This window comes from Simochromis diagramma, unplaced genomic scaffold (assembly GCF_900408965.1).
Source record: "Simochromis diagramma unplaced genomic scaffold, fSimDia1.1 OVJJ01000596.1, whole genome shotgun sequence".
Classification (NCBI taxonomy): domain Eukaryota; kingdom Metazoa; phylum Chordata; class Actinopteri; order Cichliformes; family Cichlidae; genus Simochromis; species Simochromis diagramma.
The window spans coordinates 8,366,187-8,392,161 of NW_024387245.1; the positions used below are offsets into that span (position 1 = coordinate 8,366,187).

At 40.2% G+C, this 25,975-nt stretch overlaps 2 protein-coding genes across 3 annotated transcripts; one reads left to right on the top strand and one right to left on the bottom strand.

Annotated features, from left to right (window-relative positions):
• Positions 1-6,162: 6,162 nt before the first annotated feature.
• Positions 6,163-11,459, top strand: klf4 (Kruppel-like factor 4). The gene is made up of 5 exons (XM_040000441.1): positions 6,163-6,483; positions 6,615-6,726; positions 7,426-8,281; positions 8,849-9,019; positions 9,401-11,459. The coding sequence occupies exons 1-5, from the start codon at positions 6,479-6,481 to the stop codon at positions 9,574-9,576; spliced, it is 1,320 nt and encodes a 439-aa protein (XP_039856375.1). The 5' UTR covers positions 6,163-6,478; the 3' UTR covers positions 9,577-11,459.
• Positions 11,460-12,644: 1,185 nt separating this feature from the next.
• Positions 12,645-22,301, bottom strand: rad23b (RAD23 homolog B, nucleotide excision repair protein). Of its 2 annotated transcripts, none has more exons than XM_040000442.1 (10): positions 22,095-22,301; positions 21,154-21,235; positions 18,834-18,913; positions 16,886-17,067; positions 16,744-16,793; positions 15,614-15,741; positions 15,387-15,522; positions 15,115-15,242; positions 13,403-13,573; positions 12,645-13,176 (listed from the first exon to the last, which is right to left on the bottom strand). In XM_040000442.1, the coding sequence occupies exons 1-10, from the start codon at positions 22,158-22,160 to the stop codon at positions 13,063-13,065; spliced, it is 1,137 nt and encodes a 378-aa protein (XP_039856376.1). In that variant the 5' UTR covers positions 22,161-22,301; the 3' UTR covers positions 12,645-13,062. The 2 variants fall into 2 exon arrangements, with proteins under 2 accessions (XP_039856376.1, XP_039856377.1); XM_040000443.1 differs by lacking the exon at positions 22,095-22,301 and adding an exon at positions 21,710-21,769.
• Between the last annotated feature and the right edge of the window lie 3,674 nt (positions 22,302-25,975).

The window sequence follows — 25,975 nt, forward strand, 5'->3', positions numbered from 1 at the left end:
TTTACATTAAATTAAGGCAGACATATTTTATATTATCATCTAATTAACTGAGCCCCATTTGGATGAGACACAATATAAATCTGACAAACATCACAGGCTGTAATGTGAGGTTGGTAATGATTTCAGGTTCCAGATTGAGACACGAAGCGGTCCAAGTTCTCCATATGTCAACAAGGTGAGCTCATGGTAAGTCCCTGATTCTCCCATGTCAAACACAGAAACACATTCTCTCCAGCTCTGGCAGCCCAGTCCCAGGCCTTTTCTTTTTAGAGGCTTCTAATCCTGGTGGGTCCCTGGCCTGACGTCACACGGCCCTCTCCCCACCCCTCTGTCTGCTGATGTGCTGTACCCACGCTCTCATTTCCTTTGCAGCTCACGAACACCAATCACTGCCCCGGTCCTTTTGACTTCTTACGTCTGAGCATCTGATTAAAACAGACTGCCTCATCCGACGCCTCATCTGGCCAGCTGAGGGGTTTAAACCTTACAGAAAGGAGGCGCTGAGCGCTGATTCTGTGGGCTGGTGTGAGTACAAAGTAGCCAACCAGGCTCCCTCTCCTTCCCTCACTCGCCCTTCCCCACTCGTCCTGTTGCATGTTCAGCTTCTTAGGCTTGATCACGTGACCAGGAAGTGTGGCTCTCTTCCATTTCCCCTCCTGAAGGAAAGAAAATATTTAAAAGGGGGCTGGCGCTAGGCTCTGTTACGTGGGCCTGGTTAAAAATAACTTAGATATTTAAGGCTGGAATCCCAGGGCAGGCAAAGGCTGGACAGCTTGCCGCCCGACAGGAGCTCTCGCCTCCCTCTCACTCTGTTTCTTGCTAACTTCTTCCTAACAGTGCTCCGTCGTCTGAAGCCATTTCGCCTTACCCACGATCAACACCCTGCACCTCAGAAACATTTTCCTACAACCAGTGGATGCTCAGGTCTACATTATTAAATGTTATGAAAATTCAGTTGGTGCTTCTCAGCCCAGCCGCAACTTTGTTTGGCTACTGAGGTTTGGCCGGAAACGTCCAAACAAAGCAGCCGGACAAACCCAGACTTCATCCATTTGCATACCATGACAGAACTGTAAACCAACAACTATCCATCAACTATCAAAAATTTTCACCACTGCAGTGATTTACATACAAGGCCACAGCACCACATGTGATATACTGTTGATCTAAAATAAGTACTGAACTGGACACCAAATCTAAATCCTTCAATAATTTGATTTAGCTTTAGATGATTAGAAAATGAATGCAACTCATCAGATCTGCCCCTAACCTAAGGTTATTTGTAAGAAGCACATCCAGTGAAAAGATGCTATATTGCATATTATTATAATACTTTAAACTGTAAACATATATTTTAATTTGGGAACAACTATTTGAAACAATGTTAACACCTATAAACTAATATATTAAGTACATTACATATGATAATAATAACATTACTCACATAATATTTCAGTCAAATAACTAATAACAATTAGCCAGCTAGCAGAATAGCAATGCCTCAATTCCTTTTTCAGCCACAACTGCATAAAATTAACTGAAAATGTTTACGGTAATTTACTATTTTCCTTTCTTTCAGTTCTTTTCCGCATTTGGGTTATGGGCTGTAGGTCAGCAATTTAAATATAATCATTAGTGACATTTTTCTGTAAACCTGAAATGCTCAAAGAGCAGTTTGGGATTTTTGAACAGATGCTGTTGTCAAATAGTGCGCTGTAAGGGTAAGTTTAGCTGCGAATGTTACAAACATTTGCTGCTTTTGTGCCGCTTTTTTTTCTTTTGTGCAGCACCAGTGAAGGAATTGAGACTCGTAGCTGTCTGAGTGCTACAAACCACAGCGATAGGGGAAATAATTTGATTACAGCCACAGTCAGTACCTCGTTGCTCGTGCTGTTCGAAAGCAAATAATCAGAAAGTCATCTGAACTTGAGTTCCTCTCTGGCTTTGCACTGGCTTTGCAAAACAAAAAGTTCCTACATATATAATTGTATTAAACCTAATGCGAGGTGGAGTAGTGGGGAAAGTACAGCGCTGAGATTCAACAAAGCTTGACTCAGCTTTCAAGAATTAGGGAAAGAATGAAAGCTATTTTTTAATTACTGAACAGCATCTGGAAGAGAGCACAGCAAACCTCAATATCTGGAGTTATGATCCGCTGATACTCATATGCACTTGGGCGCTTTCCAGGAGGGGGAACTTGACTGAGGGACACCAGTGGAAACAATGCCAGAAAAGCTCAAATTCTCCAGTGATAGGCAGTTAAGCGTTTTGTTATTCAGTGTTCACAAGTGTGTTGTTAGACTATAAAATATGGTTTTTTTTATTTGAATAGCCACAGATTATGTCAGCAAACATTAGAAACAAAACCAAAAAAAAAAACCCCTCTCAGCACAGCCAACAACAACACCCCCGTTCTTCTTCAGGTAGGCATCATAGCACTCACACTTTATCCATGTTGATAAGCAGAAACAATACCAGGACACTTGTTGAAGTTAATCAGAGGAAAATATTACACTGTACAGATACTAAACAGTTATGCTTGCTCATACAAAAACATTACCTCAGTCTCACCACCTCCGATTCTTATGTCATCAATGCCTTGCAAAAAAAAAAAAAGTCTACAACTGGGTATTGCAGATTTGTCTTTCATATTCTCAGCCGATACTGTGAGTGTTACATTAACATATTCTATACAAGCGTCTGGTGTGAGTTACTAAATCACCACGACTTCATTGTGTCAGGAAAAGAACACAGCCTACAGTGGTGTCACCTTCTCCTCCTTTATCTCTTTCCTCTGTTCCTCCTCTGCCTGTCATTATTGCAAAAGCAACTCAGTTGTCAAAGCCAGGCCTTTGTTTTCAGGATCACTTTCACCACCATTATCTTCCATCATAAAGAATATGGCTATATTCACACAGGTTCCTTTATCTCCCTACCTGCTGTAGGAAGCAGGTCTTGAAGAACAAAAGATGTAGTGCAAACGTTGTTGGTGTGAAGCCATCACTTCCCACCGCACATTTACAGGCGTTAAAAGACAACGCAGGTTCGGATTTTAAGTCTCATAGTATTAGTATATCAAATTATTGCAGTGAGCTAACCAACAGGATACACTTGCTATTTACCAAAGAAAATTTACATTTTAATCTGCAATTTTCCCACGAGTCTTGTTTGCCAGCCCAAGCTCTGTGCATTTGTGCAATTTCAAACGGTGAATGAAGATATTCACTGAGATGTGTCCTGTTGAAATGACGGCACATTTGTTGACATGCCTAACAGACAAGATCCTGATGCAGCAGGATCAGCAGCGAGCGCTTTGTTTGCTCTTGCACTGAACTCTTGATTCAATGTGTCTAATTATGCTGGATAGAGAGGTCTGTGTTAGTTCTCCTGTTCTGTGCAAACACTGCTGAGCCCAGTTCAAACGCAGCTCAAATGAGAAGTGTACTTTAATGCTTGCAGGAAAGGTTAAGTTTACAGTGCTGTTTATAGTTTTTCATGTGTTTTTTTTTATGGGCTAAAAGTGACAGCAAGATAATTATTATGTGTCGTTTCTTGAAGAAACGTAGTAAAATGTTAAAAGGGATTTAATTCTAGTTGCCTATATTTCAAGCACACCACATAGCATTTGTTTCAGAATGATAACATATTTTGTATATTGAAGGCCCATTTAAGGATAAGCATTGCACGTTACCTTTGGCTTTGGTGTGTAGCATGGCTAGCTCTCAGAATTTTGGCCATGCATAAACTGCAGTGTGTTTGCAATACAGTGTAAACATTCTAAATAATTATTAAAAATATTGTCCTAACATAATCATATTATTTTATAAATAATAAAATGATACATTTTGCAGAGCAGTGGGAACATTTGTTGCATGAAGGCTGGCCATAGACTGTATATAAAAGACAGGCATAGTCACCGTGGTCTCATTGATTTGTGGAGTGCCATTTTTTAAGTTTTTTTGTTTGGTTCTTTGATGTAAACCAGACGTCATAATTTAGAAAGGGAAGTGAGCATACCAGATGCTCATATAGTAGTGATCTGTCAGTGTCAGCCACGCCCTAAGGCAGGTCACATGTACGTCACAGTTCACACTGATTCACGTCAGGCTTCAGTGCTATCTCTTCGCAATCATTTTGAGTTGGGCAGTGTCACGTGGATCTATTTCTTTGTTCTTCATGAATAAAAAACAAAACAAAACGTACTTTTATATAGTGCTTAGACAGTCATTAGCCACCCAGTCAAATCAGTTTAATCAAATGCTCCAGCCAATGAAATCATGAAAAATATTCCTGAGAGAGTGAGATGGTTGCAGGTCAGAATGAAATTTAAAAGAAGATGGCTGTTACTTAGCTTTTTATATACAGTGTCGTGTGTAACATGTTACAAAGTAACGTCTTACTGTAGTTACATTGCATGTTTCAGTAACACAGTAGTGTAACGTGTCACTGTAGTAATTCAGTAACTACACTACATTTAATACTATGTCGTTACTTGTGTTGCAAGTGTTCTTTAGACATCTGTGTGCTGGGCGAAGACGGAAAAAAACACATCCTGCTAGAAGATTATAGCTATAGGTTTATATTACTGGTGATAATATGACAGAGCATTTCAGGTCATTTGATCTATTAATAAATTAGTAATGCAACAAGTAGTGCAATAAATTACTTTCTCAATTTAGAAATCAAGTAATATATTTCATTACTTAATACATTACCTTTTCTTGAGTAACAACTCAGATGCTGGTTATGTATGAAAAAGCTTTGTAACAGCTAGATTGTCTCATGGTAACTGCTAATTAAAGATATGTTAACTTGATTTGTGAGTGATTGATGGTTGGTGCTTCAAAAATTCCTCTTGAAGACACGTCGATAAGTAACAGGAGTATATCCTACCCACGGCATACTGTCTTTTCATCTATTTTAACTTAGACTAATTTATCTTAAACTATAATTTACAAATAATTTACAAAATGAAACCTGAGTTGGATTAAATACGATGTTTCACTAAGGATTAAGACGATGCACTGAATAAGAAGGTGTCTACTGAGATTATAAATCAGGTGAGCAAGATAAAATCTGACATATTTTTAAAAACAGAAGAGTCGCCTGCAGGACTTTGGAAAGACAGCAGGGTGCAACATTGGATTTACTTGCTTCCATCATTTCCGTCATTTATATACAGGCTGTGTGAAGCAACTCAGTACTCAGTATGTCCAGGACTAGATAGTGTTTTCACTGCTTTACAGGTCTGTCCGAAAGCAAAGTATTCAAGACTCAGTATTGTCTGTGATTTATTTTTTGTGTTCAACAAAGCACTTTTTAATTATGTTTTTAAAGTGCTATACAAATGAAGGTTTGCATTATTAATTATTATTATTTCACAAACTATAAAGCCATCATGCATTATTCTGAAGATGAAAAAAACGACCACAAAGTTGATTAATTTGGAAGAAAAGCACTCAGCATAATATTTGCTTTAATTGCGTGACACAAATTAGATATTTAATGGGGGATATGAAACGACTCCCTATGCGGTCCTTTACACAGAGCTCCCTATTTCACAGTGAGTGGGGAGTAGTGAGTGGCCGAATGATTTCCAACACAGGGTCCTTGTGCCGGCTCGTGATGTAACATAGATAAACATAATGTTTACCCACAATAATTTGCATATTTACCTGTCATGGGATAGGCCACCGCTTTTGGCACTACTCTGTGCCACTAAATAACAAATCCACAATTACGACGGGAAACAAACGCAGCAATGACAAACACAAATAGAGTTGTTGTTATTGGATAAATACGCCAAAAGCAGAGGTACCTGGTGTTTTTACAACTCAGGGTTAGCTAATGAAACGAGGCCCTAATATCACCTGCTCACGTCAGGTGACTCTCCAGTCGTTATTAACGAAAGTCTCAGGTATTCCCATGTCAGCCGTGTGCAGAATTTAGAACAACGCGGTTCTTCAACCACATTTCGCACGACTAACAAAAAGTAAGGAGAGTCACGGTTGCTATGAATACAAACAAACTTCTCTCTCCAATCTTTCGCTCTCCTTGCCTCTCCCTCCAGTCCCCTCCCCTCCTCCCCCCTCCGCTAATGTTTTGTTGCCGGGGCGACAGAGGCGGTTCCCTTCGCTCCAGTGATTTAAGACGAATACCTCTCACGCGCTTCCCTCAGTTCAGACTGCCGGTCCCTGCATGGCAACAGGAGCAAGGGATTCCCCCCCTGCCCCGTCGCCCCAGTCTATCTTCCCGTTTAGCATCGTTTCAGCTTTAAAAATGCAGCAGCCCGGCAGCTTTTAACCCGTTCGCGGTGGCATGTCCTGGAACCAAAGTGTAATGCGCGACGCGGAGCAGAAACTTTAAAATCCGGGGGATATTCAAAGCAGTGCAGCCGCATCCTCAGAAGAATCTTTTCAAACGGGACTCCGCATATATATACATTTATATATATGTGTGTATATATAAACTCTAAGCGATGAGGTGTGGACCTGACAAACTTTTAATGACAACATCTGACTGACTAACATCTGCTTGTTGGACTACAAACAGCCTGCGCTCGCCCGAGGGATCAGCCCGCGAGGATTTACGTTATTTTTCTGTTTAAATTTCAGGCAGCCTCCAAATGACGTCGAGATGGCATTAGGTGGAACCCTTCTGCCCTCCATATCCACCTTTGCCAGCGGCCCCACTATCAAGAGTAAATCTATAGGAAACGCCAATTTAGTGAGTATCCTGTGGTCACTTCATATTATGCGCGCATGGCAAAAAAAATAGCACTGTGTGGGGTAAAAAACAAAAATAAAAAAAGCATCAAAGAATTGGGTGCAGTGTATTTCTAGCGTGTTTGTTTTTCCAATGTGTCTCTCCCATGTTGTTACACTACAGCCAGGGCTTGACACCACGCTCCAATGGGGCGTGCACCAGTTTACACAGGCTGCTTTAGCGTGGAGACAGTGAGACATGCACGGGAAGCGCACATGGGTTACTGTATTGCTCCGTGGAGAGCATCCAGCTCGATTAGCTTTCCAATTAAATGCAGTTCAAATTCAAAATATTGAAAGGAAGATTATTCTGAGTCTGATCATTAAAAAAGGGCCCACTCTTTATTCACCAGATATACCTGTGCCTCTTCTCGTGCTTTCAGCTACAAATCAGTATTCTTGGGAAGTGCTTACAGCCAAGGACACTTTCTGCACCACACTCAGCTCTGTAGCTAAGCTGTCATAATAATCAGTCTCCATACTGCAGATCCAGGTTCCCTTCACTCTAAATTACCCTGTTTTAGGGCTGTTTTCAAGCAGGACAGACAGGATAAAACCCTAGTGTGATTTTCTTGACTCTGTGCCTGTAAAAACAGCAACATGACACAAATGATCAAATTGTGCCAGCACACTCATAATTGCCTCTATAACTTTCCCGTAGAGATGGAAGGAGGAGTTGTCCCATCTTAAGAGATCCAGCGTGCCAGACGAAAGCAGCTGCCCCGACCCAGACCATCCCACTGCCACCAGCATGTCCAAGAAAGACACAGAGCTGGACCTGGACTTAGACTATGACTTTATTTTGTCCAACTCTATTCTGCAGCAGCAACAACAGCAGCAGCAACAGCAGGAGGATGCCATGGCATGCACCTCTGCCCAGGGACTGTCTCCTTCCCCTGGGTCTTTCACCTCATCTTACCCTCTCCCTTCCCCTCAGGGAACTGCCAGCGAGCTGCTCTACACCATTCCAGACATCAACGATGTTTCGCCCTCTGGAGGCTTCGTGGCCGAGCTCATGAGACCCGAGCTGGATCCGGCTTACCTCCAACCCACGAGCCTCCATGGGAAGTTTGTAGTCAAGACAACAATGGACATGGGAGATTACAACCAAGGCATGAATGTTAGCAAGGCCTGTGTTAACGCTGTGTCAGACCCGACTCCCTCACGTGCCTCGACGACCTTCGCGTGCCATAGGATAAAGCAGGAAAACCCCAGTAATTGCACCATCTCACAACCCATGGACCTACACCTGGCTGGAGTAAACTCCCACGGACGAGGAAGCCAGCAGCAGCAGCGCCCCAGCCACTTGGATCTTGGGTTCCATGGCAGAGGGCGCTCCATGACAAACAGCAGGTTATCCTCATCCTCTTCCCTCTCCCCGGACCACCCCTTGAGCCGGGAACACCAGGTGTTGGGCCATTCCCACTCTCAGATCCCTCTTCCTCCCCAGGGATACCACCATAGTTCGCCACCGGGATACACGTCCTACGCCCAGACATCATCCATGCAGTACCAAGGTTAGAGAGCATTTATTATAATAGAGAGTTCTTAAAACTGTGTTTTCTTAAAATCTGTCTAAGAACACAACTTATACAGAGTCAATGGTTTTAAACGAGCCATTGGTTCAAAGTGTTGCACTTAAAAGGATCTTGTCCTCGTAAAACTCTTTAAAAGTATAGCCCGCATACAGAATTTGAATTTCTATAGAATCTGTGTTGTTTGTTACTTTAAAACATTAAAACTAACCACTTCTCTGTTGTGGTGGGGTTTTTTTTTTATTAATTGTGGCACTGTGCAGTGTTTTGCAGAGAAGTATTAAAGCTTTTAGAATCGCAGCTTTATTTTGCACAAGCCTTTTATATGATTTAAAGGAGGTGATGTTTTCTGAGTCCCTTCAAAGTTCGAGACAGAAGATACATTCTTTTTAAACAAATATTGAATTTTTATGCCTCTGTTATATCGGCTATAAGCCTGCCCCACTGTTCAGTGATCTCTGATATAGTTATAAGTTTTCTCTGTTCATGTGGAGTATGATTAGGGACCATGATAACAGTTATTGTCACATCTGTTTTTTGACTCCACAGAACCCCTCATGATATCTACTGGTGACTGCATGCCGGAGGAGCCAAAGCCTAAACGTGGTCGACGGTCCTGGCCGAGGAAGAGAGTGGCGACACACACGTGTGACTTTGTCGGCTGCGGGAAGACATACACAAAGAGCTCGCACCTTAAAGCGCACCACCGCACACACACAGGTATGCAGATGGGTGTTTGACGCTTCTGGCGTCCGCTTACACTAGTGTTAGCTTTTAGCCTTAGCACGCTCTCATTAAGCTTATTCTCTTCTTTTCGTGATAGTTTCCTTGTTGAACATCACTTGCTCATTATGGACAAACATGTTTGAATAGGGGCTGGAAGGGTGGGGGCTGGGAGGGGGACTTGTTTAGCAGGTGCAGTAAAACAGGTTGATACTGATCCCTTTTCAAATACAAACCCCAGGCCGGATGGTTTGGCCTTTACACACTAGCTGCAGGACAGGATGGACCTCTTTTTCTCCTGAATGTGGGGAAGGCTGGGCCGTTTTTAACCTCAGGGCCAGTGCTAACCGCTCTGTGTGTATTGTGTTTCCATCAAAGGGGAGAAGCCGTACCACTGCGACTGGGAGGGCTGTGGCTGGAAGTTTGCGCGTTCGGATGAGCTCACCCGCCACTACAGGAAACACACAGGCCACCGGCCGTTCCAGTGCCAGAAATGCGACCGGGCGTTTTCAAGGTCAGATCACCTAGCTCTCCACATGAAGAGACACTTATGAGACTTGGATGGTCGGTGGATGAAGGCTCCAGTGGGCGGGGAAGGGGACATATATGTACGTTAGCAGAACCCTGAACAAACCTGTGACCTACAGTTTTTTTTTCTTTTAAACCACGATTTGCCTTCAAACTGGCGTCAAGCAACAAGACAAGCTGTGGTGTTCATGGCAAAAAAAAACAAAAATGAAAGAGCGCTGGATCTTTAAGAGCCAAGAATTTCTCTCAAGACTGATCCCGTGCTCGCACGTTGTGCAGGTGACTCGACAAGACCTCTCAGCCAGGGTTGTAAACTTTTTTATGAAAGGGACCAAACTGGAATTTGTGTTATTTAACCGACAAAACTTGGAGGACCAGGTGCCAACTGTTTTTTGGGTTTTTTTTTCGAACTGGAAGTGTATTTTTGTCAGGGAAACCAGGAGCAACAGAAAAAACATCTCCAGAGGCCTTCTACCAGCAACATGTCTTCATAGGCCCTGTAAACGACACACTGTACAATTAAATACATATATATTTATATACACATTTCACCTGCAATGCCATTGATTTCAGGTACAATGTTAATTTATACAGAATGGTGCTCAGTGACTCTGAAGGGTTTTTTTTTGTAATAAAAGGTACCAAAGATTATACAAAAAGGGTGAAATGAAAAAGTGCCATATGGTTTTTGTGTTTCTTGGAAACCTCTCTTCCGCAATCTGACTTAAATCAGGTAAACACTTCATTTTTTTTTAAAGGTGATGGCAATCTTCAATGCACTGCAGCTGCAAAGTGCAATAATTTATATGAGACGCTTGTATTTTTGTATTGAATGAATAACTCTGAACAAATATTTGTTTGTTTATAGCCAAAATATGTAATATAATCTTGAACTTTGTACATTTGTAAATAATAATTCTTTGTTATTGTTTTGTATTTTACATTATAATAAAATGTATTTGGTATAAGAAGAAAAATCTTTATGACCTTTATGCCATTTCATTGACAACCTTTGATATCTAAAGACATGAACAGTTGGCAGGATGAAAGACATTAGTCCTATAAAAAAAAAAGTTTTACAGTAGGTTGAAGATTACCGCACTGACCTCTGTGGTAATGGTGAGATCACTCCAGGCGACCTAACACAATGTTGCTGTTAAAAAAGGTTTTCAAAAGAAAATTCACTCCTACAATGTCGCACTTCCATGGAGTTCTCTTTCCACCTGTCAGGCGGATGAATTGGGAGGACAACTGAGTTGGTGGCTGACATTCAAGGGTGACACCAAATCTGACACCGATGTGCACAATAGGAGTACAAGCACTCAGATATGCTGCGGTGAGATAGATGACCCGAGACTTACAGCACTGAAAAGAGCTCAGTAGAAAGGTGATGTTGCTGAGCCGTTAAGGCTCTATACCTATACTGTGCAGGCCTCATAGTGTGACCTCGTAGAGAGATTTGGACTATAATAACCGTACTTATTTTTATGTATGTCAAATAAGTTTAAAATACAGATGGTGATCATTTTTAGATATTTAAATAGCCCTTCATTTTGACAGGGGATGTCAAAATGTATTAAATCTACCACTGTATCTAACACTGGGTTTGCAACAGCTGTGTTATTTATCACTAAGTATTTGGATTTGTAGCGTGATGACATTATAGCACCTTGCAAAGAATTTTATTAAATTTATCAAGAAAGAAAAAAGTAATTTACATCCTGATAAGAAAGAAAAGGGTAAAAACATAAGAACCCATGTATGAGTATTACTTGTGTATTTAGATGTTGACACATTTGCTGTATAGTTACATTTATTAAAGTGGCACTTGGCAGGTGGGTGAAGCCTGAGATCAGATGTTGTGGTGAAGCAACAATAATAAAAAAACCCCATAGAGACTCACCTTAAATTAAACCCTGAGTGAATTTGTACTGTGGCCTCCATTGGATTTGTTTTCTTTGAGGATTACGTGATCGCCTGAGTGGTGCTGCTGTGTCTCTGAGGTTTACTGCTCTTTGAGAGTGTACAGCCTTTCAATAATACAAAATTTTTATTATAATTTTTTAACAATATGAATTTATAAGATGATTCAAAACATCACATACTAACTGATTATAGGGAAAAAACATCCTATAGTTAGGACATTACAGCATTCTTTAGAGACTTAAGTACCACAGCACAGGGATGACAAGGGGAAAAGAAGGATGTGTGTAAGACCATGCGGGTAGCATTGCTTTCCATTTGTTGTGAGTGGTAGCCCCCAGTCACACATCTTCAGGCTTGGAAGTTGGAAATATATTGTGGTCTATGTTGCCCCCTATAGGTTTATTTGGCTCAAGCACAGCAGGATCCCTTCAGAATCTCCCTTTTAATTAAGAATTACACTTCGTAAACCAGACGGCTATAATTGCAGGGGTCATTTGTAATGCTTATTGCCACAGAAAGAATATGCTAATTTTCAATGTCTTTTAATTCAGCATTTTAATGACTAAAGTGTCAGACGGATTGTGGATTTCTTGTGTGTGTTTATTTATTTTTTTACATAAAGATGTAAAAGTGAGTATACACATTTATTAACAGCAAAAAAAAAAAAAAAAAAAAAAAAAAAAAAAGCACTGTATTACTTCTCCCAAAGCTTTGACCCTCCTCATACAGTGCTCTGAAAAATCATCGCCCCCAAATGTGGTTATCAGGCGTTTTCCTACACCAGGCCCGGCAAGTTTGGGAACATTAACATTTTCACATTAATAAATGAAAAACTGGATTTTGTATTTTTTCAAGTTACCTCTAATATTACATTTGTTTGATTATTTGAAAATTTAAAAAAAAAAAAAAAAAAAAAAAAAAAAAAAAATCAGGAAGAAGGCTAATACTTCTCCATAGCACCACAAATGTTAAAATGCAAGCATATCTATCTAGATCTATCTATCTATGCGTATTGCAGATTCACCAGTTTGGTGTACCCTGCTGGGACAGGCTCCAGATCCACCTCCGAAACACAACACTAACTCAGATAAGCAGTTAATCGTGGCGTTTTTTTTTTTTTTTTCTCAACAAAGATGAATAAAAAAATAAATACAAACAAAACTCCACGTTGCTTGTGTTGAACACTTTAATTTTTCAAATCTCCATTTTAAGTCAACTCCAAAAATCAAATAAGAGTGCATGAATACTGTCAGAACCTTTCAGATGGACCCAGAACTCATCTCACATAACAGAAAAAAACTTAACATAAAACATACTGGTCTTAAGTATAACAAATAATAATAAACAGATTATTTCTGATGCAAAATTATTGTACTTTAATTTTTACTTCATTTTTAACCAATAACAAACAAAATCCTCCCCTCGTACAGCAGCCATCAGCTGATAAAGATCCAGTGTTACAAAGAAAGTAGAACGTGGAAGTGGTGAATAAAATAGTTTTTTTGGAAACTAAAAGGCTTATTGTGCACATTTATCAAAAAAATCTGCAATCAAAACATAAAGAAAGTGGTATGAAGATGGCTTGTTTAATCCTCATCAAAGTTCTGTTGTAAAAGGAAGTTGGCAGCCAAGTTCTCATTCTTCTCACAAGCAAAGTAGGCTTGTATAACAAGTCCCTCTGGAAATCCTAAGGCTTTTAGCTGGAATCAGAGAGTGATAGCTTAAAGTTAGTCAATCAATACGTTAATACATACTCCCCAGTCAGTAATATCCCTTCATTTGACATTTTGTTGAGTAAATGTTGCACAAATGTGACATGTAAGGGAAACTGGTTCACATAGATACTCCACCACCTTTGGTAAAGGAGCCTTGAGCTTTGCAATTATGGAAAATGTGTCATGTATCAGCCATGTGTCGTTCTCCTACCCTCTCAATGGCCTCCTTCTCCTGTGGTGTGACCTGGATATAGTTCATTTGATTTCCGCCACCACCTCCTCCTCCTCCTCCTCCTGCTCCACTGCTGCCACCTCCTGGCACTGGCTCTGGGACGGGTTCATTTAACATCTGAATGAACTGCTCTTGGTGGCTGCTGATCTCCTAGTGCGGTAGATAAAAAGAAGACTCCATAGCAATGGAAACTCTCTACTGCAGAAATAAATAATACATTAAAAATAAAGACTACAAATGATAATTTTATAATTAGAAAAAAAATAGGTGATTAGGTATAGTAGTTTCCTAGAGTCACAAGACTCGCAAACACCAAGGGTCTAAAGGTTTATTTGCACAAAGCAGCTGGAATCTCATGAATTCGCTGTGCAGTCACACAACTCAACACAACATGAAGCCAGAAAGTTTCACTTCTAAAATAAACAAATTAAAAAAAAATACACATTTTCTGACTTAAAGTCAATTTGTCTGCGCTCCCCTTATAAGTAGTCTCCTCATGGCAGCACTCCACTACTTCCAGTGCTTTTGCTACTACAGCCCGTGTCACAGTTTAGGTGGTTTGAGTTTAATGTTCTTCCTCAGACACCCCTTTATGCTACAGCAGAGCTGTATGTTTATAGTTTATAGTTAGAGACAAATTCATGCCGTAAGCTCCTTGTTGCATTCTTAACTCGATGAACTGACTCAGACCTTGGTCATCCATGGTGAAGTGGTGCAAGTAATCAGCTTTGGAGTCCTAGGACGCGTACTAAAAACAGAAACTACTCTGGAAACGGTCCAGAGGTGCCTAAGGAGACAACCTGGAAGGGGAGACAATCACGCTACAATTTGCTTGCAATGTAGAGCAATTTTGATATAATTTTTTTTTCTAATCTTATGGTTAAACTTGTTAATATGCCAAGTTAGGAATGAACTGATCTGATATATGGACAGTATATCAGACTATTCCCCACTTGAAAAGCCAGATTAGATATGCTCACAACAGGCTGAAGCAATTCTTCATTTCATTTCTGTGTTCCTTGCCAGTCAGCAGCAGTGTAACAGTTCCTGGTAGGAGTGCTAACAGCATAGCAGAAGCTAACAGCAAAGTGTGAGCAGTTTGAGCAGAGGTATTTCACATCTGCCATAACTGAAAATCTCCAGTCATGGTGCTTTTCAAATTCCCATTATGTAAGCTTGAAGACTCATCTTCTTCAACTTATACGATTTCGGTTTCACTGTAAAGATGTGCACTTGTGATAGTGATTCCCAACTAGCTAAAAGAAAGCAATGCAAATACATACATTTGAACTGAGCAACGCAAAAAAAAAAAAAATGTTAAAAATACCACTTCGCTAAATTAGAATTATTTCATTAAATTATTTGTTGTAACGCTTAAATTCAGTCTGATGCTTCCTCAAATATAAAAGAGTGATTCTCTGAGCCCCTCCTTCAGAGTAAGGGATATAGCTTATCAACTTAACACTGATATCAGGCCATCCAAAGGGAAGGTGTATTCTATCCAAACTGGAAAAACAGTTAACCTTGCATTGAGTAAGTAGAAGTATGAACTGGTCAAGTGACCTGTTAAGTGAAATATGACTTTTTAACCCCTTAATTATATTAAATAAGAATTATGTTAAAAGCCTTTACTACATCCATGTTTCCAACAACATTTTTATTTTTTGACACATAAGGCTCTGTCCTGTCACCTGCAGCAGCTCTGGATTTTCCCTGCCGATCTCTTGCAGCAGGGCGGGAAGAAGGGCTGCGTTCTGCTGGATCAGCTGTCGCATCACCTGGAATTGGGGCTGATTTCTTAGGAAGTTCAGTGGATTGCCTACAAGTATGAGTCACACAGCGCAGGCAAAAAATTTAAAGAAAGAAGACACAAAGACAAGGAGAAAAAAAAAAGAGCCACAGGAAGAAGAACAAAGAAAAACATTTGTTCATTGAAGCTGCAGAACAATATAAGGCCATTTACCTCCCCCAGCACTTGGTGAAGACCTAGTATTGGCAGGAGCACTAGCATTGCCTGCAGGTGCAGCTGGAGCTCCACTCGCTGGTGGCGCCGCTGCATCACGACCTGATGCATTACCCTGATTTCTGCTTGGGATACCCTGTGGGGAAATTGATGACATACACCTGTTTGTTTGCTATGACACAGTTACTGAATATACAATACTCTGTTAAAAATTTCACTGCTCTTACTGTGAGGAGGTATTCCATAGCTCTGTCGGGGTTGTTAAAGCTTGCTCTCAGAGCAGCCACCACCTGCTCCCTCTCGTAGCCCATGAGCATCATCTCATTCACCATGGCATCATATGAAGAGCCTGTCACTGTATGGATACAAACACAAAGACGGAACACTTCGTTATTACAAACTGAAAGTCAAGTTTTGTTTTCCGACGTTTAGTACGTCATCAGCCACTTCTAGAAGAATGTAGTAAACTTAGGAACTTCTGCTCAATGGTGCAACATTGTAATGACCCAATATCTGCATATATGTTCGGTTTCAACAGGGACATGGGCTGTGCGATATGACCAAAATCTCATATCCTGATATAAGACATCTATCGTCCCGATAACAATATAAAAATCACAAAAATTTAACATTTTAAATTCTGTGAATCTCGGGCAGCTCGACTTGCGTGAAGTGTTTCCAGCTGGGCGTCATGTACTTGGAGTCGAGTGTTTTAACCGATGCATGAAACGATACATTTTTAGACATAAGTTGTAACAGCCGCTGTTTTCTTTGTGAGTATTTATTACACGGCGTGCTGCGGGGAAAAGCCTGTTCTAACGTTTGAGTCTAGGGTTTATTTTTTAGCACCTGGCGGCTCTTTTTTGCTTCTCATCCGTAAATACTCTGCATACTCTTTCATGTGATTTAGTTTATTTTGAAAAGTCTCAACAGTATCTTGAACTTTATTGTGAAAGGTTTATGTGGAAAATAAAAAAAGCGGACACGCGATGGTTTTACCGTCGTTGTTGCTAACGACAACGCATAAAAACAGGCGCTTGTCCGTCCGTAGTGTGGTTATATTAAATATAAGAGAAAGAGAGACCTTTAAGAAATTAATATAGCCACTACAGTGACCATCAAAACGATGAAAAATTATTGCCGTAAATGGTTTATTTTGCGACACCACAAAACAAACGATAGCGTAAAATGAAACGATAGATGTTTTTATATCGTCATCCGATATATATTGTTATATCAAACAGCCCTACTTTAGCCATTATAAAATCTTTCCCCTCAAATACAACAACAAGAAAAAATAGAAATCCAACAACAATAGAACGCAATAGAATACTAAACCTCACAAAAACAAGCTTACCTAGATTTGAAACTGCTTCACTGATTAAGTTTGCTGAATCTCCAGAGTGTCTGTAACAGAAGGAGACCTTGGATTAGGTCTAAAAGTCGTTTCTCAAAGCCACACACTGAACAGTTAAAGAGAAGCATCAGCCCGTCTTTACCCGACAGAAGTGGAAGATGCTTCAGTTGTTGAAGGCTGGCTCTCTTCTGGTTTGTCGTCTGTAGAAGATTGCTCTGCTGGTTTGTCTGAAGTGGATGATGAATCAGACTGTGCAGCTGGAGCTGTAGTGCTGGGAGCTGGCACTGCTGTTGAAGGCTGTGAGGCAGCGGGGGCTTTTTTAGGCTGCAAAACAAATTTGTAGTTTTTTTTTTTTTCTTTTAGTTGTAATCAAAATGGTAAATTTGGGCTGTATTTTACTTAAGGCTGCTCTCTGCTGGATCAGCTGTCGCATCACATGGAATTGGGACTGATTCCTTAGGAAGCTCAGTGGGCTCCTATGGGTCAGACAATGTGAGCAACAAAAAGACAGCCTCAGGACAAGGATTTGCTCACTGAACGATTGCTTGATATAAAAAGTTCTAAGGTTGTAGCCGATTATGTGACTATGTGAATCCTTAGAAGGCCCAAAACTTCACTATTGATGTAGGTATTTGGGACAGCCCTCATTTTTTAATACCTTAAACCTATAGATTCTAGATACATAAGCAACATTTGTGGCACTGCAGTCGCTCCTCTCTCATAATCAGCATTTTACCTCATGGATCTTAAACTTGGAACTACACAATTCTCCAAAGTATAAAACTGTAAAAGCACCTGCTCATCTGCCCACACAAGAGTACCAATCAACCTTCCATGTGAACATTTTTCAAAGCTTTAAAACTGACTTGTCTTTTCCAAACTGCAAAATAATTCCCTGTTTCTGGGATTTTAAAAAAACAAATATCTTATCATATCTCACATTAAAACAAGTGCAAATTTACTCATCGGCTACTTTAAAGGCAATAGTTACTGTCATCATTTGCTCTATCATTATATCTGTCCTTGTTGTGTTGTAATTGTGCTTTTAGCAAAAAACCCAAAACAACAACAACATGTTTTAAAATACACAAAGACATTGCCTTCATTTTCTGTGGCTTACAACTCAGCCTCAAACATGAATCAGAGCCCAAGTAATTGTGCTACTTTTACATTACTCATCATTAGGAGGAACTGATTTTCATTACCTTTGTTAGGCCTACTTTTGCTCTGGACTGTGCAATCTATTTCAGTTGTGGCGGCTGTATTCCTCAGGACTCCAGTGTGAAGTTTGTGAAGTGATGTAGAAGAGAGGGGTTCTGATATTTTGGGCAATATTTGGCTTCCTATTATCAGTATTTTTCCTAGACTACTCTGCACTGCTGAGCAAATAAGATTAGAGGCCTACAGACACACAGTGTAAACTGCACATTCTCTGCGAAACAGGGAGCACAGGAGTGGAGAGAGAAAGAGTACAGTAGCTCACTTGAAAGTGCAGATAAAAGAGCCAATTAACAAATTAAATACTTGTATGTTTTTCTGCACTTTATTTTTTAATCTATTTTAAGTTTGGTTGGAGAGTTTGCAAACTTATTGAAGGCTACAATCAGCCTATTTCTTATAGACACATTTTAACAGGCAGGGGACTATTGTGTAGCACAATAGAGTTAAAAAACAAACAAAAAACACCAAAAAAAAAAAAAAAAACACAACCAAACAGACAAACTAACCCCCCCCCCCAAAAAAAAATCAATTAAAAAAAAAAAAAAAAAAAAAAAAATATCATAAAAAAGTAATTCTTGTACATTTTGAGGATAATCCCTGCTTGGAACAACTAATTTTCCATGCAGTGGAATAGACAGCAGAGCTAAACAGTGACCTTCTCTCCATACTGTACTGATCATGCTGTGAGCACTTGTTCCTGTGCAGAAGAGGATATTTAATAGCAGACAAGTGGTTGGAAATGCCGAATCATAGTTGAGTATGAGCTTGTACTCATAATATACAAGGACATGGTGTTCTACAGAAACATCACAAGATGTGCTTGACAAAGAAAACCTGCAATTTACTAAAACTATTCCTAATTCCCAAACCTTTGTCACCATGACGACCACAAAGTTCTTCTCGTCGATTTTGTATTCTTTGAGCGGTGAGTCATCGCTGAGGATTTTTCCTGTAACACCAAAAAAAAGAAAAAAAAAGAAAAGAAAAAAGTCAAAACTTCAGGGCATTCCCTCCCTTAACCTCAACAACAGATACTATCAAACTATATCAGTAAACAGATGAATCATCTGAATTTATCACCACAACTTGTTCTTCATGATATGATTTGCTACACGGCTTTTGTTTTGTACTTTATGTATGTCGGAGAATTTTTTAGCAGGTCAAGCAAAACCCTGAGGTCTAAATGGCAATACAGTATTGTTATATAGACAAAGCTTCTAAAGTACAATGAGCCCCCGATGGTTTCCAAAAACACAAAAGCTCAGTTGTGTCACTTAAGTTTGAGGGAGACAAAAATCTATATTTTTAATGCAGCTTTTCCCTCTATTGCACTTTTTGAAATATAGACACTAAAAAAATTATTTAAACAAAGGAAAATTAGCATTTGTGGTGACCTCAATTGCAACAGGTTCCCTGAATATACTTGATTAAGGACTCAGTCACATAGCCCTAGAGCCTAGTCAGCCCAACAAAGGGTTGGCCAGTAACCCTGGAAACCCTTTGAAGGCTAGGAAAAAAATATGTATTAATTCACTGGTTGACGAGCGGTTGTTGGAGGTTGCTGACTGTCACTGCATGAAATCCGTAGCAAAGAGGGTGCTGCACCCTCATTATTCTTTTGTTTGACTATCATGGTCGCCAAAAGCTTACATGGAAGATACCAAGTTGTCCGCAAACACTCGATTGTGCAACGCAAGTTAGAAACAGAACATTCACCTTCAAAGTAAAAGCAGTGCTTTATTGCAACTCCAACGTGTTTCAAAAGACACAACCTTTAGTTTGAAGGTGAATGTTTTGTTTACAGTTCGCACAACTTCTTTAACACACAGCTTGTACATCAAGTGTATTTGCAGACAAGTTGTTGTCTTCCATATTAACTACAAGCAAACGCAGCAGTCTGCTAAGACATGACTGATGTAAAGACCAGGTTACAGATGTGTTCACGCACACTGGAGATGTGTGAGTTAATCCTATTATAGTATTTACAAGCCCATTTGAAGGTTGTCTAGAGGACTTGATTTCACATGAGTAGTTGCCTGGGGGTCTACGTATAGCGGAAGTACAGGCCCTCTACGACTCAATTCAAAATGCCAACATTGATGCTAAGGGCAATTTCCCTCCACGAGTTGTTGCACGTGTGACCGTCTTTGCATTATTTCAAAGGGGAATTGTACAGATGTGGGTACCATGGATGGATAAATTGGTTCTTTACCAAAATGGATAAATTTAGTGTTCATTCTGCCCTGGTCCCCTCGCGATGCTGTGATTGCCCAACTGTTTTTAATGATTTGCTCATCACCAGACACAGTCAGGCATGTAGACATCCGCAAAGACCCTCAACTCTCACTCACAGTGTGACAATGAAACGTCACGAGGACCCGAGCGAACCCTGAGACTATAATCAAGGCTTTAGTGTCTAAAGTTCAAAGGTTTTCAGGGCAGCACTGAATACCTTTTTGTGACCAATTCCATATAGCCACTACTAGTAACTTCCTGCAACCACTTGACAGCTGGTCGGGGAATGCACATTTTCCCTAGCAACAGGGGATAACCAGTGGGTCGCTGACAGCAGGTTGCTAACTGGTCATTAGGGCTGTGTGACTACAGCCAATAATACCAATAATGGTTTAAAAGCATAGATACAAAAAGCAACAAAAATTGGGACAACTTCAGTCAGTTCAACGGCTCTGCAATGGTCGTCTTTCATTGAACTGTAAACCTAAAAAAAGCCCTAGCCTACAACTCAAAAATACAAATAAAAAAAATCAGCTCCTGCATATATAGCAACACTACTGAGACCTTATAACAGCTGTCAACCTCTTCGATAATCTGATCAGGGTCTTTTAACAGTTCCCCGCCCTCATTTTAAATCTCAAGGTGATCATACTTTTGAGGCTGTAGCTCCTAAATTCTGGACCAGTGTAGTTTAAACGACTGTTAGTGTTTTCTTAAATGTTCACTCATGTTTCATTATGCGTTTATTGGAGTTGTGTGTATGTAGGACTGAATGTAAGCCAATGTTGGCATGTTTGACGCTTATCTTTAATGTGTGATTTTATCCAAACTTTGAAGCAGTTTCTAACTGTGTGCTTAAAAAGGGCTATAAGAATAAAGTAATTTTTTAAAAATTAATATTTCCTTGAAGAAAGAAAGAAAGAAGTTAAGAAGATACAAGAGCATATCACATACCAGCATAAATCAGTTTCTGTCCGGCAACTGAAAAGATTTCCTTCCCCTTTTCCTGCTCAATCCTCTCTTTCAATGTCCTCACCTGTGAAATAAACATATGCACTTTTACTTCATATTTTCATCCCTTACCAACAAAACCATTAAGATGTTTTACTGGCACCATTTTGTCCAGCCCTGCAACGCTAACAGGAGTAAAAGTCCAAAGTGTGACCCAACTGTGTCAGCTGTGTCATCGGTGATTATGCAAAACCATACATTTAAAAGCAGTGCAACGCTAACTATAATCTGGCGACTAATATGCATACAAGCACGTCGAAAGTAAAAGTTAAAAGTGTCTGCACTAAAGTTAATCATATTATAATGATATGTAATGAGATGTGCTGTAGCCAGCCGGCCTTCAGTAGCCGACGGTTAAAGCTAGCGCTAGCTCAAAGATTTATATCTTTGACCAAAGACAAAAGGGAGTTTATACAAGCTTAATAACAAGTACAACATGTTTTAATTACTTTAAATAACGCTACTTTCTCTAAATGGCACAAATGTTTTCTTGTTTTACCTGAACCCAAATGTTCCAATTACAATAAGTTTTACAAGCTAACATGAAAAGACTGAGAAACACTAAAATGGTAAGGTTCAAGCTAACCTGTCAACCCCACCCCGCCCCCCCCGTAACACTCACATTTGGAGCCTTAAGTGGGCTACGGCTAAATGCTGACAACAAAAACAATTTCCTGATTGGTTTTTAAAAATAATGCGCATCTGCATTAAGCCGAACTTCTAATGCACGTCAGACGCATCCAAAAAGAATCTTACGTTATAACCCAGACTTGCCTATAAAACGCCAAAACTGGAAATGGTCAAAACAAATCATGTCGATTTCAGGACATACTCAACTCCCATTCCACTCCCCTGTCACAAAATGCATGATTATTAACTCTCACCGTCTCCTCTTCATCGATGTCGATTTTGAAAGTCTGCTGCTGTAAGGTCTTCAAAGTTATTAGCATTTTGTCGGTGGAGTTTTGTTATTCCTGCGTCCGGTTTAAACGCTTTAAATCCAACTTGCACGAGTCTTTACTGTTTTCGTTAAATCATCGTAAACTGTCAGCCGCCATGACGTATCGCTTTTCTTCTTCTATGTTAAATACTTGACGGACAGCGCTCCTGCTGGATTGCTTCGGTACTGCAGTAAACTGAGCATTGGCCACAATGCTCAGGTGTGCTCGTTGATGAGTTTTCCAACACGCTTGATTCCAATGAAGTATTACAATGCAGAAACACTGCGAGCTGATTAACTGAAGGCACACAAGTATAATCGGCAAAATGACGCAGAAAAACTTAAGTAAGCCAAGTCTTGTGGATTATAATTTCAATAACATGCAAAAATATATTTTATAAGCTGATGTTTTATGGCTATCTATAATACCTGCAAATTCAGCATTAACTGCAGATAAATGTGAATTAACAGAAAACAGAAATTCTCCAGTACAGTTAAGCACATTACTTAAGAACATTTTTACTGCTCATCATTCATTTTGTTTCATGTGATGCATAAGGGCATACACATAAAAAGATACTCCCCCAGCTACTAGTCCCCAGGTAAGCTTGCAAACTTTCCTTTCTTTTATACTCATTTATTTGTAATACAGTACAGGGTAAGGTACTGCGCAAAAGTCCAGAGTCACCTGTCATTAGTTTATATTTTGCTTCCAAAGAGCCAGACTTTCTTGTACTTTTTCAAAGTGGTCTTGAGCAGGTCTTGGCTTTCTGAAGGTCATTTAAAGTTTTTCTTTGGACAATGGCTGCTTTTTCACTCATGTTCAGTCCTTTTACGTGACCATTTTCAGGGAGAATGTTTGCTTGTTTGTTTCTTGAACCACTTAACTTACGTATGACTCACTAACCACAATAAAACACCTAACTCGAGCGATGAACACAGTGTCTTTCTACACATAACAGACATCTTGGCAAATTGTATTAAATTGTATCTTTAGGCACTTTATTACTAGCAGCCTGTCACAAAAGCACATCATTTGTTCCCATTTCTTTAGTTGAATCTACAAAAAATGCCAAAGATAACACAGTCTGAAAGGCATGAAATAATATTTCTGTACCAATGAGATGAGTCCCAAAGATCTATGAGCTGAAAACTTGGCATATCTCAGCATGCTGTGCACTGTGTCCTTAAAGATTTTGATGAAACTAGACAAGTGGACGAAGAAAAAACAAACATATCAGCAGATGAACAGTATCTGAAAGTCATGTTCCTAAGAAATACGAAGTAAAAATCATAGGTCTGACACAGGTCTGATAGCTGTTGATCCATCTACTGCTCACTGAAGCCTCATCAGGAAAGAGGGAGAAAAGACTGGACCGAACTGAAAATCAGCTGCAACAGAATATAGGAGAGAGTATCTACAACCATCTGTCAAAATTGATGAATTGAATGTGAACACAGATAAGCACCACCAGATTTTGATCCACTGTGCAATACCATCTGGAAAGCATTCATTCAGCAGGCTTCATTTTTCAGCATGACTATGATCAAAGAAGAGCTTTGAGTGTCCTTCAAGAAGCCGGGAGAGCGATTCCTGAAGGCTACTTCAAGAAAGCCTGCCTAAGTTCTGGCTTTGTTGAAGAAAAAGGCAGTCATACCAAATATTGACTTTCAAGGTCATTAGAATTTTACAAACTCAGTTTTCGTCTCATATACTTTACTGCTGGTTATGTCTGCATGTGTTTCAATAAATTGCTGCATTTATTTCCCATTTTCCTTGTAAAATATGAATGTAAATGAGGGATAGTTCAATAGACACAAAAACAATTTTCAGTGCAATAGTGTTAACAGCTCTTTTTTTCATGGTATGCATTTTGCTTTGTCAACACAGGACAAACACATGAAATTAAAATAGTAACAAACTAAGTAACCAAGTAAGCCATTATAACAAGTCAAAAAGGCCTATATCTTCAATTTAATCTTTCAAAGGTCATTGTAGCCTGTTGCATACACTCTTATTCTACAGTACTAACCTCTTCAAATTAGATGCAAATTGTTTTCAAAGCAGGGACAGCATCATCTGAGCAGATGCGAAGGCTTGCAGTATGTAACCACTGACATGCAATGCATTACTTGAATGTTTTTGCTGCTTGTACATTACATTTGTCTCAAGACTGACGTTTTAGGAAAAACTTTCTCTCCTTAGTAAACATGAGCTGGCAGTTTATTCCGTTATCAACCTTTCAACAATCCCAGGTCCTTCTGGCATGCATAGAGGAATTTCAATATCACCCATCCAGCACTCAGCATTCAGAGGTTTTATTGGCTTCTATTGTCCAGCTGCCCAGCCCTGACTTTAAACAGGACTGTTGAGTGCAAAGATAATATGCTGGAGGCCGATGGGGTCTCTTCCCCAGGTCATTTCGCCCTTATTCTTATATCGCTCCCTCTTACCTGCAATGACTGTTTGTATGACTCTGTCTGTCCTTATCTACCACTCCTCTCAACTGCCTTTGTCCTTCTGCCTTCCTTGTATCCTGCCTTCCCCTCCTCTTTCTCTCCACTCAATCCTCTCTCTCTATCATCCAGTTATTACGACGGGGCAGTGCCCTCGCCTGCCTTGGCCCGAGCGCTCATCAGGCATTCCTTATGTTGCTCCACTCAGCAGCGGCCGCACGAGAAGCAATAGTGTCCTCCTTTCCCCTCTCCCACTGTGGCTGTGACTCTTGCTCCTGTCTCCAGGGGTCGTCAGTCTGCCGTCAGCCCCCCTCTGAAGTGAAGAGCCACAGAGATTACAGTCTGATCCCTGGTGACTTCAAGATATTTTTAAGAGATGATGTTAGACATGTGAAATCAAGACATTGCAGGCAGGAGAGGAAATGCGGCAAAATAAAGGCTTTCTGGAGGAAGACAGCGATAATGGAGTAGTCAGAGTGGTGCCTCTTGGTCCAGCGTAATGGTGAGAAAATGAGGAGCTCGTGGAACATGAAAGCATAGCTAAATGTACCTTTGGTGTCGGTGACTTGTGACATCCAGAGCTGCAGCATTTCATGCATGTGCAATAAACAGACACAAGGACTCACACAAGTACACAACAGACACAACTGGTATTTGCAGGGATCTGTGGTTTTGGTCAGCGGAGCTGTTGCAGGGTGTGGAGTGGTGTAGAGACACAGAGAGAGAGAGAGAGAGAGAGAGAAGGGTGGAAGGGTGGAACACAGACTGAAGGCCACTGAGATGCCTTCTCAGCCCAAAGCTATTTCCTGTGAAAAAGGTGTAGGCACTGTTATTGGCTGGTACTGGGGCTGTGTAGATGTGTTACACTGGAAATCCAAAACATTGCTGAGTACATTGCTCTAAAGTTAAGTGCCAACCATTAAAGTTTTACAAAGTACAGAATATAACTGGAATCATAATTCACCAGATGTGTGAACAAAGAATCCAAACACAGTTCCATCTGAGCAAGTGAAATGTCTACTGCTGGTGGTTTCCGGATCTGGGTGGTGGCTGGTACCGTCAGATAAAGCCAACACGCAGTGTAAGCTAAAATGCACACAGTGATGATGCTGACATAGCCACTGCATTTTTTAAACAATCTTCACTATTTCAGTGCAGCATGTAGTTGTGCCAAGTTTTGCTAATTATCCCTAAGCACACAGCCGGGGCTGATGGCAGCATGCAGCCTATTACAATAAATCCTGTGCAAAAAAATAAAATAAGGAGGAAAAGAATGCTCTGACCAGATCAGCAACACCAAAAAGGGCTGGAAAAGCACAGGAGACAAGTGAAGTGGGATGATCGCAGAATTCTTTCTTTGGTTAACTA

What these genes read in the sequence shown, in the direction of transcription:
- klf4 (XM_040000441.1), top strand. An exon ending in CTATAGGAAACGCCAATTTA is followed by an intron (nt 6,727 to 7,425) that starts GTGAGTATCCTG and finishes ACTTTCCCGTAG; the next exon opens with AGATGGAAGGAGGAGTTGTC. An exon ending in ATCATCCATGCAGTACCAAG is followed by an intron (nt 8,282 to 8,848) that starts GTTAGAGAGCAT and finishes TTGACTCCACAG; the next exon opens with AACCCCTCATGATATCTACT.
- rad23b (XM_040000442.1), bottom strand. Translation starts at nt 22,160, where the DNA reads ATGCTAATAACTTTGAAGACCTTACAGCAGCAGACTTTCAAAATCGAC. An exon ending in TGGTCGTCATGGTGACAAAG is followed by an intron (nt 17,068 to 18,833) that starts GTTTGGGAATTA and finishes TTTGTTTTGCAG; the next exon opens with CCTAAAAAAGCCCCCGCTGC. An exon ending in TTCACCAAGTGCTGGGGGAG is followed by an intron (nt 15,243 to 15,386) that starts GTAAATGGCCTT and finishes TCATACTTGTAG; the next exon opens with GCAATCCACTGAACTTCCTA.